Source organism: Ambystoma mexicanum, chromosome 5p (assembly GCF_040938575.1).
Source record: "Ambystoma mexicanum isolate Mex_15411 chromosome 5p, UKY_AmexF1_1, whole genome shotgun sequence".
NCBI lineage: Eukaryota > Metazoa > Chordata > Amphibia > Caudata > Ambystomatidae > Ambystoma > Ambystoma mexicanum.
The window spans coordinates 33,160,251-33,174,956 of record NC_090930.1 but is presented as its reverse complement, the minus strand read 5'-3'; the positions used below and the strand labels follow the sequence as shown (position 1 = coordinate 33,174,956).

Here is a 14,706-nt window from a genome sequence, read left to right as displayed (position 1 = left end):
TGTACTGTACCAGGGCAAAAGTGGCCCTAAAACCAGGCACTTCCTGTTTCTTAATTATTACTTGGGTGGTGCTACTAAATGCCCTTCCATTCAAGCTGTTTTTGGCTAAACAGTGCAAGGGACATAAAGAAAGATTAAAAGAACACTTAACAATGCAGATTTCTTCCGATTGCAGCTAAAGCAGTGCCCAGACTTGTTTTCCTTTTTATTAAGTTATTTTAAAATGTCGGCCATTGTGTAAAGCGGCAGAATGTCTTTGTATTTGACTGTTTTCGTGTTTGTTGATGACTGCTGCTGCTTTTGCTTTTTGGCAGACACTGTTGACTTGTGTGACGTAAACGGAAGTTTGAAGCTTCTCTTCTTGGTCAAGTTGCCATTTGACAGCGCCACAAAACTCCTCCTGCCGCAAGAGAGTTACTACATCTGCAGGGTGCTCCGTGGTGATGCAGGTACTAACTGGCACAGGCTTTGTGAAGAGTCAGATATGTCATGCAGTGTCTGCGAGTGGCTACATAAAGCAAAGCACACATTTATTATCATGACCTTAGACAGAGCCATAATCCTAAAAGTGCCTCTAGGCGCGCGCTGGATCCAGTAGCCACCAATCCAGTGAAGCACATGAGGCGGTCCTACCTATCAGAAGTACATGTACACAGTGAGTCTTTCACAGGTCGACAAAGAGGCTGACACAAGTATATGGTTCACACAAAACTAAAAACATGTCTGGATGACTTCCTTTAAAGCCAAGATGGTACACATCACTTTCCTCTCCAATGTGATACCCCTCTGCCTCTGCTTCCAAGCAATTCTTCTCTCTCTAACAAGCCATGACCACCCTCCTGCTCAGTGCAACTGTTACTCCCTCCAGCATGACAAGCTATTCCTCAACTCAATCCCTCTCTCCTCTCTACACCATGCTGGGGCCTCGTTATGACACAACAGCATCTCCTCCCTGCTGGTCACTCCTGGCACAAAGTCCTCAGGGTAGTGGTCTCCCAGTGTCCGCTGCTCCCCTCCTGCCAGCTGTCCCAACACTTGACACTGACTGACTGGGCTGATCTCTACTTCTGCTGGCTGGTGCTTGGGAACAATAGTTGCTCCTGTATTGTGTGGGCTGAGCTGCTCTGTGGTTGGGCCATGTGCTCAGGGTCATGTGGTCTGCAAGAGAGCTAGCCTGGGGTTATATCAGGGCCAGCCACCATTAACATTCTAGACTTGCACTGGATATGCACGTGGTCTCGTGGTCTCCGCTCCCTCGCCCTGAAGCCCTTTCCCCATTGCCTGCTTACCTCCGCGTCTGCCTGCTGGCAGAGCACGTTAGATTTCAGTCAGAAACCCCCTGGTAAGCTTGGGGAAGATTCTGTTTGTCTAGGTGTTTGTTACAGCTGAATTGAAACACTGCATCTCCCGTGGCACCTGCTGGAGCCGCAGAACAATGTCTATTTACTTTTGCTCTTGCATGAGAGGCGCGGTTGGTACTTTCCTTTGACACTATTCAGGAGTTGCAGCAGTGTATTTGTGGGGATCGGGTAATCCACGTTTTTCTTGTAGACGTCTTCTGGCAATGGTGCTAGTGGGATTTATATATATCAAACCAATATCAAACCAATAGCCTGGGTAGTTTCACTAATGTGACTCCATTCCCTTGTAAAGAAAGGAGTTGTTTTCCTCGATGCTGGTTTGGCTCTGGCTGGAGGGAGCTCTCTCCAGGCTATGTAGACTCCTTCTTTGGCACTCTCTAGTTCCAGTGTAATTTAAGGTCCCTAAAGGGGACCTCTAAAGTTGGAATGTCACTGTCCCCTGCTCACAGTCAGGGGGCTTCATCACACTTTGTTCGCTTGCAATTTTGTAACTATGGGTCTTCTGTGCTCCATGCGAGTAGGCCTCATAATGGAAAACGTGTTCCTCAGCAGCAGAGTTTTGGAAGTTTTGCAAGTTTTGCAAGTTTTGTTGGTTAAAAGGGAACACTCTATACATTACATAGCAGGTTTGGCTCTGCCTATGGGACTGGAATGGCTGCCTAAGGGGGGTCCACCTAATGGTAAGGGGCATTTTCCAGAGCTCTTCAGCATCCTCTCTTGTTGTTGGCCATCACCGTTTGTGGGGCGGTTGTGGGTACAATTGCTCCTGCGACTACCCCCTGCCTTAGTATTTTGCGCCGATTGGGCTTGCCTTGGAATTCCCTATATACCTTCTGTGGGCCCAGCTTCCATAAGGATTGGGCTGTGCCCCAGCCCTTTGGCCACTGCATTGACAGTCCTGTGGTGGAACAGAAGCAGGACCCTGACTCTTTGTGGCCATGTCACTTTAGGTTTTATTAAAGAATAATCAAAATGCCCACCTGCCACTATTTCTATGGGGTGTTCCCTACCTATCAAACTAACTAACGTGCTCGTCAGTCGTCAGTGAATGTCCATAAGAAAAATGTCCACCATCCAAACTAAACCTAACTGACCCTACCACTATTCCAACAACTAAAGACAGTAGAACGGCTCCCTTCTCCTGGCGCTTGCTTCTGGCAAGTTCCTTCTTCTTGCTTCACTGTAAGTGCACTATTTGTAAGTAGCCCCTGGTGACTCCTCTTATCAGGCTGTATTTCCTTTACTCCTTTACTGGAATTTGGTTTCTTGTGTCTTGAATAATTACTTGGCTCATATAGGGTGACGTTCCAATCTTCCCAGGGAATTGATTCGCAGTCACTGAGTTTCTCTCTCTATAAATCTCTTTCTCTTTCCCTTATATTATAATATTCTATCCCTTTAGCTTCTCCGGCCTTGGGTAGATATTCGTGGTTGTCCTTTTCACCAGGAGTGTTTCTCTCACTCCTTAAGTGTCTCACACTCTCTATTGCGTTCATATTTCTCTCATTAGATGCTCTAGTTTTTTCCTCAGGCAGTTGTATCTTGATTGTAGTATCTTTTCCAATATTAATTGTACTCAGACTTCTTTTCTCGTCATCATTCCATTTCCTTACTCCTTCATTTATATTACTGGGACGAGTGTGAATGGTCCCATAATGAGGCCTCCTGGATCTCCCATTTTACCTGCTACATCCGTTTGCCTGGGGTAAGGTCATTGGTGTCTAGGTCTGCTCTAAGTGTTTTTTCGTTCTCTCGTTGTCTCGCTTCACTTTGGCGTCTCAATACTTTCGGGGTGTAGAAGTAAGAGACTGAGACAGTGGTGGCAGGTTGACTGCTACAAACCTTTATTAAAGGAATAAGGGTTGGGAAAAAGTCTATCTGCCACTAAAACTAATAGGGGGTTTCCCTGCCTCAAATGAATCAAATAGGTCAGTCAGGATGTCAACCAAAATAAGTCCACTGTCGTGTCAAACACCCTACATCTGGCCCTCACACATAACTCAAACTAAGGTGCAAGTGGTTCTGCTTCTTCTCAATGGCTTCACCAGTTCTGCTTCATTCACAAGGTAAAGTGCCCAAAAGGCTGCACATAACAACTTCCGTAACCAATGGACAACCTTGGTCCGACAGGATGCCAGCTTCTTATAACACCAAGAGAGGCTTCCTATTTCCCTGGCTTTCCACAATGTTCAACGTTGAGCCCAAAGGTATTTGTTTCCCTTCTTCTGGGCTTCTCCATGGTCTTTTCCTCAGCCAAGTTCCTCTACTACACGCAACTCAAGGGGTATGCTTCTCCTCCCCTTGTTTCATTCCAGTCTCTCCCTAACCCCCTGGCATCCTTTTGTCCTCCAGGCTCGGTATCGGGATATTTATTATTAACACTTTCTTCTGAAGGGTACAGTGGTGTCTTTCCTCTTTCATTTGTTTGCCTTCCCAGCATCCCTGGTATACTATTCTTCCAGGTACTGGGTCCATGAAGATGGGTTTCCTCTTCACATGGGTGCGATTCCCAGACTCGCTTTCTCAGGTTTCTTCTTCTCAGCATCAATCTCAAGGGTACTGTGTGCTTTGCCCTTCATATGCTTGCACTCACAGTAAGCCTGTTATACTATCCTGCCAGGTACAGTGTCCAGTGGGATTAACGTTCACACAATCTGCCTTCTCTCAAATCTTAGAGCTATTGAGTTCAGCAGTTTCTCTTTGGGTGTGTCCCCGAATCACCTGCTTTCTGTGATTCTGCTTCTTGGAAGACTTGGTACATTAACCTGCCAAGCACTACCGTTCACGTCCAAATGTGAGCATGTTTCATTATCAGGGTCCCAGGCCCACTTGCGTACCTTGTTCTTGAGTCAGCGAGGGCTTACACTCCTTTCAAGCTCCTCGTTGCACTCGTGAGACCCGCAGGGCTCTGCTGCACATCCCTGGGTCTGCTGTGGCCCTGCCAGACTGTTCTTCTGTCGGGGAATGCCCCGCTTCCCAGTACTCAGGACCTCCTTCAGAGTTCTCGTACCAGTCTGCCTTCTCTCTCTGTGGCTTTCAACCGGCTTCCGACAACTCGGTTCGTCATTCAGCGCACTGCTCGGTTACTCCGAGGAGGACGTCTTCCCTTCTCACGTCCTTCTTCCATCTTTATACTTCTCTGCAGTCCTAATTGTCCGAATTGACTAGACCGCGCTCTTGGAGCTTGCGCGATGCTCATTAATGCTCTGCGCCTCTTCTTTAACTTAGTAGCCGAAGTCTGATCTTCACTTGGGAGCTTCCTACTCTCACTCGTCTCAGTGCATGGCACTGGATTAAGTTTTTCCAGTCCTGCAATAACACATAAGGGATTGCGTATGAGGATTTGGGAGTCTCTAAAGGGGTATCTGCATACCGCGTTCTCCCTGTGATGTCATACTTCATCACACGAGAGCTTTCCCCTCCCATGTGATCCTCCGGCGGTGCACTGCCACCAGGGGATTATTAGACTGTGACCTCACCGCCCTGGCCATTGGAATTGTGTTTTCCCCCATGGGAGAAGGGACAACATCCAAGGATTTGTCACAATACCCGTATCCTTTCTCAATACAGTTAATCAGCTCCTCAGGTGACCTTCTGGTAGGCAGTCGTATGAGCCAAGTTGTTTTGGTGTAGCTTAAGGGACCCTCAGTCCACCACGGGGTGTCTGTGGTCACGCCACCACAATTGCCTTCTCTCGTCTCGGCTCTCTCTGGACGCACCGCATCCCGTGTTCCTCTCAAGGCTTCCCAGCAACTTTCAAACTTGCGGGCTTTGACAGTGTTATATGTTCCTCCTCTCTCAGGTGTTGCGTATGCCTGAGGCGTCTCTCTGTCACAGCTGCCTGCGGCGTCTCCCTTGACTTCAGCTTCTTTGTCCCATTTAAATGGGATTCCCTATTTAAAGAGTCATATACATCTTCTAGTTGGAAATAACGAATGCTACCATCTTCTTCTTCTCAGTGTTTACCTTGTATTTTCTTCATGTTTGCTGATATTCCCAAGTAGGCCATAAACGAATTTGGGAGTTCCTCATAGCAACAGGAGTCCTTGTTTATTTATTTTATTTATAACATTTATACAACGCCCAAACCCAGAGGTATCACAGAGTTAGTTACGTAGCAGAATATGGTTACAGACAGACTTGACTACAGAGTTAGTTACGTAGCAGAATATGGTTACAGACAGACTTTACTACAGAGTTAGTTACGTAGCAGAATATGGTTACAGACAGACTTTACTACAGAGTTAGTTACGTAGCAGAATATGGTTACAGACAGACTTGACTACAGAGTTAGTTACGTAGCAGAATATGGTTACAGACAGACTTGACTACAGAGTTAGTTACGTAGCAGAATATGGTTACTGACAGACTTTACTACAGAGTTAGTTACGTAGCAGAATATGGTTACAGACAGACTTGACTACAGAGTTAGTTACGTAGCAGAATATGGTTACAGACAGACTTGACTACAGAGTTAGTTACGTAGCAGAATATGGTTACAGACAGACTTTACTACAGAGTTAGTTACGTAGCAGAATATGGTTACAGACAGACTTTATTACAGAGTTAGTTACGTAGCAGAATATGGTTACAGACAGACTTGACTACAGAGATAGTTACGTAGCAGAATATGGTTACAGACAGACCTTACTACAGGGTTAGGTACGTAGCAGAATATGGTTACAGACAGACTTGACTACAGAGTTAGTTACGTAGCAGAATATGGTTACAGACAGACTTGACTACAGAGTTAGTTACGTAGCAGAATATGGTTACAGACAGACTTGACTATTCATACATATTGAATTTTTTTAATAAGTTCTTTGAATCCATGATACGATTGCTTGTTTCTGATGTTGATCAGGAGGGAGTTCCGAAGGGAGGGTGCAGTGACCCCAAAGCTGTAGCCACCTGTCCTTTTGCTTTTGAAGCAGGGGTGAGCAATGAGATACTGGTGTTTTATCTAAGGACTCCTTGTTTTCTGGTAAGTCTGTCATTGAGGTAGGTGGGTGCTACTTTATAGATACATTGTGCTTGAGGGAGAGAGTCTTGAACTCCATCCGCACTTTTACTGGTAGCCAGTGTGCCTCTCTTCTGGTGGTAGAGATGTGGGATGCACGCTGGAGTCCTAGAGTGGCTCTCAGTCCTTTATTCTGGAGCAATAGTAATTTAGTGAGGTTAGTGGCCCAGGTGGCCATAAGGATTACGTTGCAGTAATCCAATTTTGATAGGATAAGTGCACGTGCTACATTGAGGCAGTTAACAGGAGTCAAAAATGGTCTGCTCAGTGAGATGAGCCGTGAGGTATAGGCCATGGAGGATGACAGCGCATCACTTCCCGGTGAGGTCCTTCTTGGTGAGGCCCCTAGGGAGGGTGTTGTGGAGCGAGCTCAGCTCCCTAGCCTCACAGGCCCCCCCCTCCTTTGGGGAGAAGGGACGTATTCCTGTGATTCGTCTCCGTCTCCAATGGTAGATGGTCACCATTGTCACAATTTGCATAGAGATGTCCGCCCTGCAGCTAAAAGGCAAACAGGAAGTACGACAAGATAAGCGTCAACATGAAATTTAAAGAAAGGCAGAATGCGCTCCACAGAGTGAGCTTTTCAAATGACCTGCACTGCCACCTGGCCACCCCTTGCACTGGTGCCTGTATCTGTACCCATACAGCCCCCCCCACTCTTTGTCTGCACTGATCAGATACTCCTTATCTGACTAACCTTGCACTTGGCCCTCACAGGCTGCACTATCACTCTTTTGGATCACCGTATTTATTTATTTATTTATTTACTTATTGTTAACTTGTCCTCTCTTATGCTCTGCGCTTTCCAATTCCCCCCCTCCCATGCACTTTCCCCCTTTTCCATTCCCCATGCACTTGTGCGTTCTCAATGTCATTGGGCCTAGTAAGATCGTTGTGTTTGTTCTCTCCCTGTTCTCCTCCCTCACCCTGGTCGCGCTCTGAAACACCTGTGTATGAGCGCGATATAAATAAAATATCATATCATATCAACATTGTGAACTGACCCATTTATGTAGCAATAACACATCAAGTTTGTGCTAGATAAATGGCTTGGCATTAGGCTCTCTCTGAACTCTGGGGATGGCCATGGCTCTGCTCATGGTCCCTGCACTGTCACTAGTTCTGTGCTTATGCTCAAGCTCATGAGAACAAATTACCAATATTATGTCTGCTCCGTTGCTCCCAGATGCTACGTCTGCACTCAATAAATACCCTACTTATGTGATGACAAAACATGACCTTATAGGTTGCCCAAATTATAGCCAAAAGTACGTCTAACTGCCAGCCCTCTTTCTGTTCCCATACACGTATACTTAGTCACGTTGTACAATACCATAGGCACTGCCCTCAAAGATGCCATGCTGCAGGCAGACATGTAGCCTCCTTACCAACAGAGAATTAGATTAGGTATGTCTTGTCCTGGGAATATGTTCTCAGCTGCCTCGGTGGCAAGTTCCATTCAGTCCATGTCTTCTTTTTTCTGCGTACCTGCTGCTCCGACTCGGAAGTAACTTTGAGGCTACATGCTGCCTTCTTCCCATCCTGGGTTACAAGTAACCGTCTGCTTATCTCACACAATCCTCTATTGCTCATACGTCCAAGCCCTGTGCTGTTTCCCAGCACCAGGGGCGATGGTGAAGCCCAGTGCGATCATTGGTAAAAATAGGGACAAGAACTGCCTCAAAACCAAGAGTACCTTCAAATCTACAGAGATCAATTTCAAGCGCGGCGAGGAATTCATGGTTCACCGTACCAACAGCCCTAATGGTCTTATAGTACTGTTTATTATTGTTAAGTCTATTGCAAGTGTTAATGAATGTCTAGGCTGAAACATTGCATAGAAAGAACTATAAAACCAAGTAAGAGAAGAAACAAAAAATGAAAGAATGAACATGGTGTCCACGGGGGAACAGCTTCTGAACTCCTCCTAAATGCTTTCATCATTGAAGGAGAGATGTAGTGTGAATTTGAAACAGCAGAGTGTACCCAACAGTATGTACCACACGAGACTCATCCACTGGACAAGGGTCTTCAGGGTGTGTGCAACAGTACCGCCTGCTAAGTTCAGGAGCACTTATGTCCTGCCAAGGCTTACACGTCCAATCTTCAAGACTATATCCAACCCAATCCACCAAATAAATAAACCCTTGACCTTGACAAGGAGAGTAAAGTATGCACGGCTATGTTGTATTCCTCCTCTAATCCCACCCTAATGGGGGGTTCTGGGGGAACCCTCGTTCAATACCTCCCCAAGCTACGCATTGGGTGGTTGAATCAGTGATAGATAAAAACACACCATATACATGAAGCATATTTAGTCTATATGCCAGCAGGACAACACCTGTACACATGCCACTTAAGATGTAATGCTGCCTAACATTCTGCGACACAGAGAAGAGAAGGAGTTGCCATCAGAGGAGTGCTGACCACCCCTGAGGTACAAGTTGGGTTGGGGAAGGGAAATTGGAGTTTAGGATTCAGAGGCGGGCAGAGAAGTGGTCTGGCATTTGGGAGAGCAACAGGTAGATTGAGGGGGGAACCCGAATGGAAGAAGCAGAGAAAGGACGTCACCAGGCGCATCCAGCTCCCACCGGCGTTTGGGGGTGGACTGGTGAGCAGTTCCATCATCCAGGCCGGAGGAATGACACTGGTACCAGGAAGCAACCTCCACTTCACGTAAACCCGGGAAGACACAGAATATTCGAGCAGGAGCCTTGAGACACAGAGAAGCTGAAAGTCAGCAGAAACAGCGAGAGGCAGCAGAGCACCATAAGGCTACCTGAGGCTTGGAGCCGATGAAGCAATGTACACCAACAAGAACCAGTGAATGCACCCAAGAGAAGCAGGGACACTGAGTCGTGTAGGCAACACTGTCAAAAACAAATAAGCTTAAATAAATACATAAGGAAGAACGAGTACATAAATATCTTATGAAAATCCCAAAAGAATAAGCATAATGACTGTGAAGTTTGTGAATGTATGCAGTACACCTGTGAGAGAAGCCCTGGCAGGATAGTATACCAGTATAAGAAATTGTCGAGTTTGTGAGTGTGCACAGAGCACACATGAGAACAGCCCTGGCAGGAGAGACTATACCAGGCAGATTAAGAAGTGCAAGAATGCATACAATAAAAGCCCTGGCAGGAGCGTATACCAGGCTAATACAAGTAACAAGTATGTACATAAAAGAAAGCCCTATCAGGAGAGTATAACAGGCAGTTGCAAGTGTGTTTATATAAGGAAGTCCTGGAAGGAAGCCATACCAGGAATCATCAAGTTGAACAGTGTGTAATATACATTACACAAGGAAATCCTGCTAAGGCTATATCAGGACTAGCCAAAGGCTGTGGGATCATTTTAAAGAGGAGAGTACACCAGGTATCCTAACAAGATTTACGAATCACAGCCAAGTCATGTTGTGTAGCAATTGTGTTGTTGATCAGGAGGAACTTAAGGAACTGATATTCTTGAATATAAAACAGAGTGAAGAGAAATTCAGGGGAAGGGAATCACCCTCTGGAACAAGTGTGAGGGGTCAGTAATGTGAGGCGGACAACTGTTTGATGATTGTTCAAAACATACCATTTTATTAAGATTAAAATAATAATAAATGCATGCTTCACTATCCCTACTCTTCTGAGGATTTCCCTGTCTAACAAAACTAAGGAGAAACACGCTAACGTAGGATATCTGTCCCTCACACGTAAACATACAATACAAAGAAAATATATGGCAATTCAATAAACATAAACAAAGATGGTTACAGTTTCTTATGAACCTTTTTAGTAACCTGAGTGAACTCCCGTCCCCAGGATTCAAGGTTAGTTCAGCTCCACTGTTCATCAAAAGAAAAAGAAGGAAATCCACATAGGTAGCAACGTCTTAATTCAGATCTTGAAATTCCGATGGCAAGGGAATGTTTTGCACCCTAAGTTCCCACAGAAGAGTTCTTCTTCCTGAAGAAATACAGACTTTCCACATCCTCAGAAAAGCATCAATGTTATTCCCATTCACAATGCTTTTTCAGACTTGATACAGTTCAAAAGATATACAATTTATAGACGATTAATGGAACATGATTCTTGTTTAACAGTATTTTTTCTTGTGTTCAAATTAGGATATAACCCCACCTTCAGTATTAGACTTCACAATAGGTATATTTGTCAGGATGACTTCACAGTGCTGCTACTACTTCCCCTTCAACGACTTTACCTCTGATATAGTTTACCATGAGGACCTTCCCCTTTGACTCATAGCATTCCACTTCACTTGGGTCACTGAAAATTTGCATCCACTGACAATTAGATACACCACCACTGATTCAGTAATATTAAGACTCAAGACAGACTTTGACAAGACTCCCTTCACGGTACTTCAACACCTTCACACAGGCAAGGCACTCTTCCTATTAATGACTCTTTTCAAAAGGGGCAGCCTCTTTGCCTCCCTTGTAGTCTGCCACATGATATGATAGGTTATTCATAAGGCGCTTAATACACAGTGGTTTCTAAGCACGGACCCGGGGATCGAACCTGTGTTGCTCCATGTCGTCTTACTTCCAAGGCAAGCACGTTGCCCCTGAGCTATCCTCCCGACACCATACCCAACCCAAGTTTGCCTTTATGACCTACTTCTCTCTCACAGCCTTTGGCAATATAGTTTGTGTCAACTTCAAGTTTGCATTCACTTTCTCTGCCAACTGTTAGCCAACAATGATCCCAAAACCTTGGTGCCACTCTCTTGTTTTATGGTGGTGCTTGCACATTCTTCTCTTAAGCAAGATTGGACTTCTATTGGCCCCACAGTATAGATGCAATTGCTTTCTGGCTCTCAGAAAAGTTGTTCCAGTGTCAAATAGGGAAAGACTCTTAGCTTTGGCAATGATTGCTCTTTCTCTTCAGCCACCTATGCATTGATACAATGTTTAACCACTTGACACAAGTTGTGATTGTTTGTGGGATTAAATGATTCAGTTTAATTGTTCCTTTTGAAATCGAAATTAGGTACATGCAATCACTTCTTAATAGGTTTTACAAAGGTTAGTTGTTCAACAATGCCTTTTGCAATGTTATTTCGTGTAATGGAAGACACTGGACCTTGTCTTCATAAGGTTTATGTGCTTTAAGAGTTTACAAATAGTCTTTGTAACATTTGCTCTTCACACGAGTGAAACATGAATTACTCATTCACACGCGAGTGCAACTTTCCCATTGTCCCTTTGTTTAAAGACTTCAACAAACATTTCAGCTTGCTTTAATTTATACGCTAGTGAATATTGGAACTGGATACTGTTGCCGGCAATGAGGAATCAGAATGCCAGGTTTGACTCACCAGCTTTTGTGATCCTTGATCTGTGGATTGCCCGGCTTCTTCGACTTCGGGCACGACTTCTGCTGCTTCCGGCTTCTCAAGAACCCGCGCCCTTCCTCGCTGAAGGTGTCTTGGGTCCAGCCACTCTCTTTTGGAGCCCCACTCGCTCCTGAGACCAGCCACTCACCTACAGCTCCTCGCTTCGTTCTCCAACACGGCTCCTGCACAGTAATCATGGCAATCAGGCTCACATGGGAAAGACAGCCTCCCTGCAGGTCTTCCGCTGTGCAGCCTCTGTACTTCAGAGTTTGGGAAACCAGGACCCTCTTAGATCAAGCAGGTGAAATCTGCTGCATCCATGTTCCGGTGTTCTTCCGGTTATTATACTTCCACCTGATTTGCCAGCACTGTGTCTTCTTCTTTCTGCATCTGATACTACAGCGCTCACTCCAGCCACAGTACCAGCCCCCTCTCATTGCCTTTACCCGTGGTGTGTGGGCTGTTAGGCTTAATTGCCTGACTACTGCCATAGCATGACTCTTTAGCCCTCTTCCTCATCCCAGTACTCAGTCAAGGCAATATGTTTAAGTTTCTTTCCATTCTGCTTTTGGGTTTCAGGAAGTTGTTTATCCTGGATTACTTGGAAGGATCTTTCTATAGGTAAGACCTGTTCCAATTTTAGGATACTTGTGCCCAGAACCACAGGTTTTATATATAGGTTAGGGACATTACAATGACAATGCTCCATTACCTGTTTAGATAACCTAGAAAGATTTTCCTTGTCAAAGGACAAATACTGTGTCTCATCCTATGGAATCTCCTCACCACCCTGGACCTTGTCTACTCCGAGGTGATCCTCCCGTAGTACACCTCCCCCACATTCAGGATCAGGAAGTGTCTGCCGTTCCCTGGTCACCTGGGACGAGACTTTAGGCAGGGTTTTAATGAGGGATCCGTAGGATTCTACACACAAGGAACCCTATCCTTCTGGAACTTTTGTGTTGGTGTTACACATTTCCTTTTTGAACATTGGTACACTACTAAAGGCCAAAGACATTTCCCCTTTTCACCATATAGTTAATCTTTAGGGGTTGAGGGCCAAAATAGTACTTTGGACACAAGACGGTTTTGCTTAGGACAATCTGACATTGACAGAACCTTAGTTTTGGTTTTAGGTAGGGAAACACCTCGTAGAGGAGGGAGGGACAGAGAGGAATTTTCCAACCCCCTTTTATTTTAATAAAAGTCGTTGATCAAAACCATGAACCCCTTGTGTCTGAGTCTTATTCCTAACTCCTCACATAAGTGACTGAGGAAGTCTGTGACCAAATAGGAATGCGAGCCGAAGGCAGAGTTCCTTTATAAGGCCACGGAAGTCTGTCTTCCGATATCCTTTTTACATACAGTATGGGGTATTTAATTCCTTATAATACATGGCTACACACTGTCATCCTTTTAACCTGGCCTCTTGCCTAATCTAATATAAAATGTTCAATTTGTTGTGATACATATGATCAAACTAGAATCCATTTGGATTAATCAAAAATATGCTGCTTCTAATGTGTTGCAGAAAAACAGTTTTAGCAGTTTAATAAAAGGCATCTAAACATGTTTTGTGCTTTAAAATAAGTAATATTCTTCACATAGACCCCCCCCCCAACCCACCAGCATTCCCCTGGTCTCTGGCAGTGGTATGTTCCTCGTCCTCGTGTATGGTCGCCAGTTCTGTGTGAAACCTCCATCTGCCACTCAGGTGTTGGCCTTGTTCTCTGGATCTTGCCAGGTTCCTCCTATAACAGAACAACTCTCTTCAGGATCCTCCTCCCTCTGCCAATGGGACACCTGCATGGTGGGCACCACAGCTTCTGACCCGTGCAGGAGAAGGACCATGTTCTTTCCTCTCTGTGGGTCTTTTCAACTGTCGCCGGTGCCATGAGCAAGATCACATGAGAACATCCAGGGGCAACAAGCTTCCAGGAGGTATTGTCTCGGGAGGATAGCTCATGTCTCGGGAGGATAGCTCAGGGGCAACATGCTCACCTTGGAAGCAAGACGACTTGGAGCAACACAGGTTCGATCCCCGGGTCCATGCTTAGAAAACTCTGGGTTTTAAGCATGTTATAAATAACCTATCATATCATATTTTCCCTGACATTTTCACCACCGCGGGTGTAAGGCACCTCAGCAACATTTAGGGGAAGCTTCCACAAGCTAGGGTATTTGGGCTTGTCTTTGTGGTGTTTCTAGGCACTAATCTTTACCTTTAACGGGAGGCGTATAGCAGTATTAATGCCCACCTGAGTTCTATACCTTGTGAGAGTGCAGATGTGAGGCTCAGACACAATGGTGGCATGTTTTTGAGTAGAAACATTTATTATACGAAAAAGGGGTGGAGAAATGGCTCTCTGTCCCGAAAACTAAGAGGGGTTTCCTTGGGCCTCATTACGACCCAGGCGGTAAGTTACCGCCTGGGCCGTGACTTTACCACCATGGCGTAAACTACGTTTACGCCATGGTGGTTGGCGGACTTACCGCCCCATTCCGACCTAGGCGGGGCGGTAAGTCCCCAATCCCCATTTACCCTTCCCCATTCCCATTTTTGCCCCATAGGGCATAATGGGAGTGGGGAAGGCGTTAATTACGCCACCGTAAATTACGGTGGCGTAATTAACTCCATGGTCCCTTAGCGCCATGGATTTTAACACCTGCTAAAAGCAGGTGTTAAAAGCACCATGGCGCTAGGGGACCTCGTAATTGGCGGTAAGGGGTCGGCGCAGCTAACGCTGGCGTTAACCCCTTACCGCCAGGGTCGTAATGAGGCCCCTTGTCTCTAAGTAAACTAAGGAAAGTGTCAGAATGTCCAAATTATAAAGTCTGTCACTGTTGTGTCCCAAAATGCCTACTTCTGTCCCTCAGACTAATAATCTAAGCCAAGTGTGCAAGGATGATCTCGTCCTAAGATAAGGTATTCTGCGTAGTCCAACCAGCAGAGGAATTCCCAGTCTCTTGGGCGAT

At 45.5% G+C, this 14,706-nt stretch overlaps 1 protein-coding gene across 1 annotated transcript in view; it reads left to right on the top strand.

Annotated features, from left to right (window-relative positions):
* C5PHXorf65 (chromosome 5p CXorf65 homolog) overlaps positions 1 to 14,706 on the top strand; it is a 310,330-nt gene that overhangs the window by 62,352 nt on the left and 233,272 nt on the right. Inside the window, exon 3 of the mRNA XM_069612252.1 lies at positions 315 to 449. Within this exon, the coding sequence (XP_069468353.1) occupies positions 315 to 449 (135 nt within the window). The remainder of the gene's footprint in view (positions 1 to 314; positions 450 to 14,706) is intronic.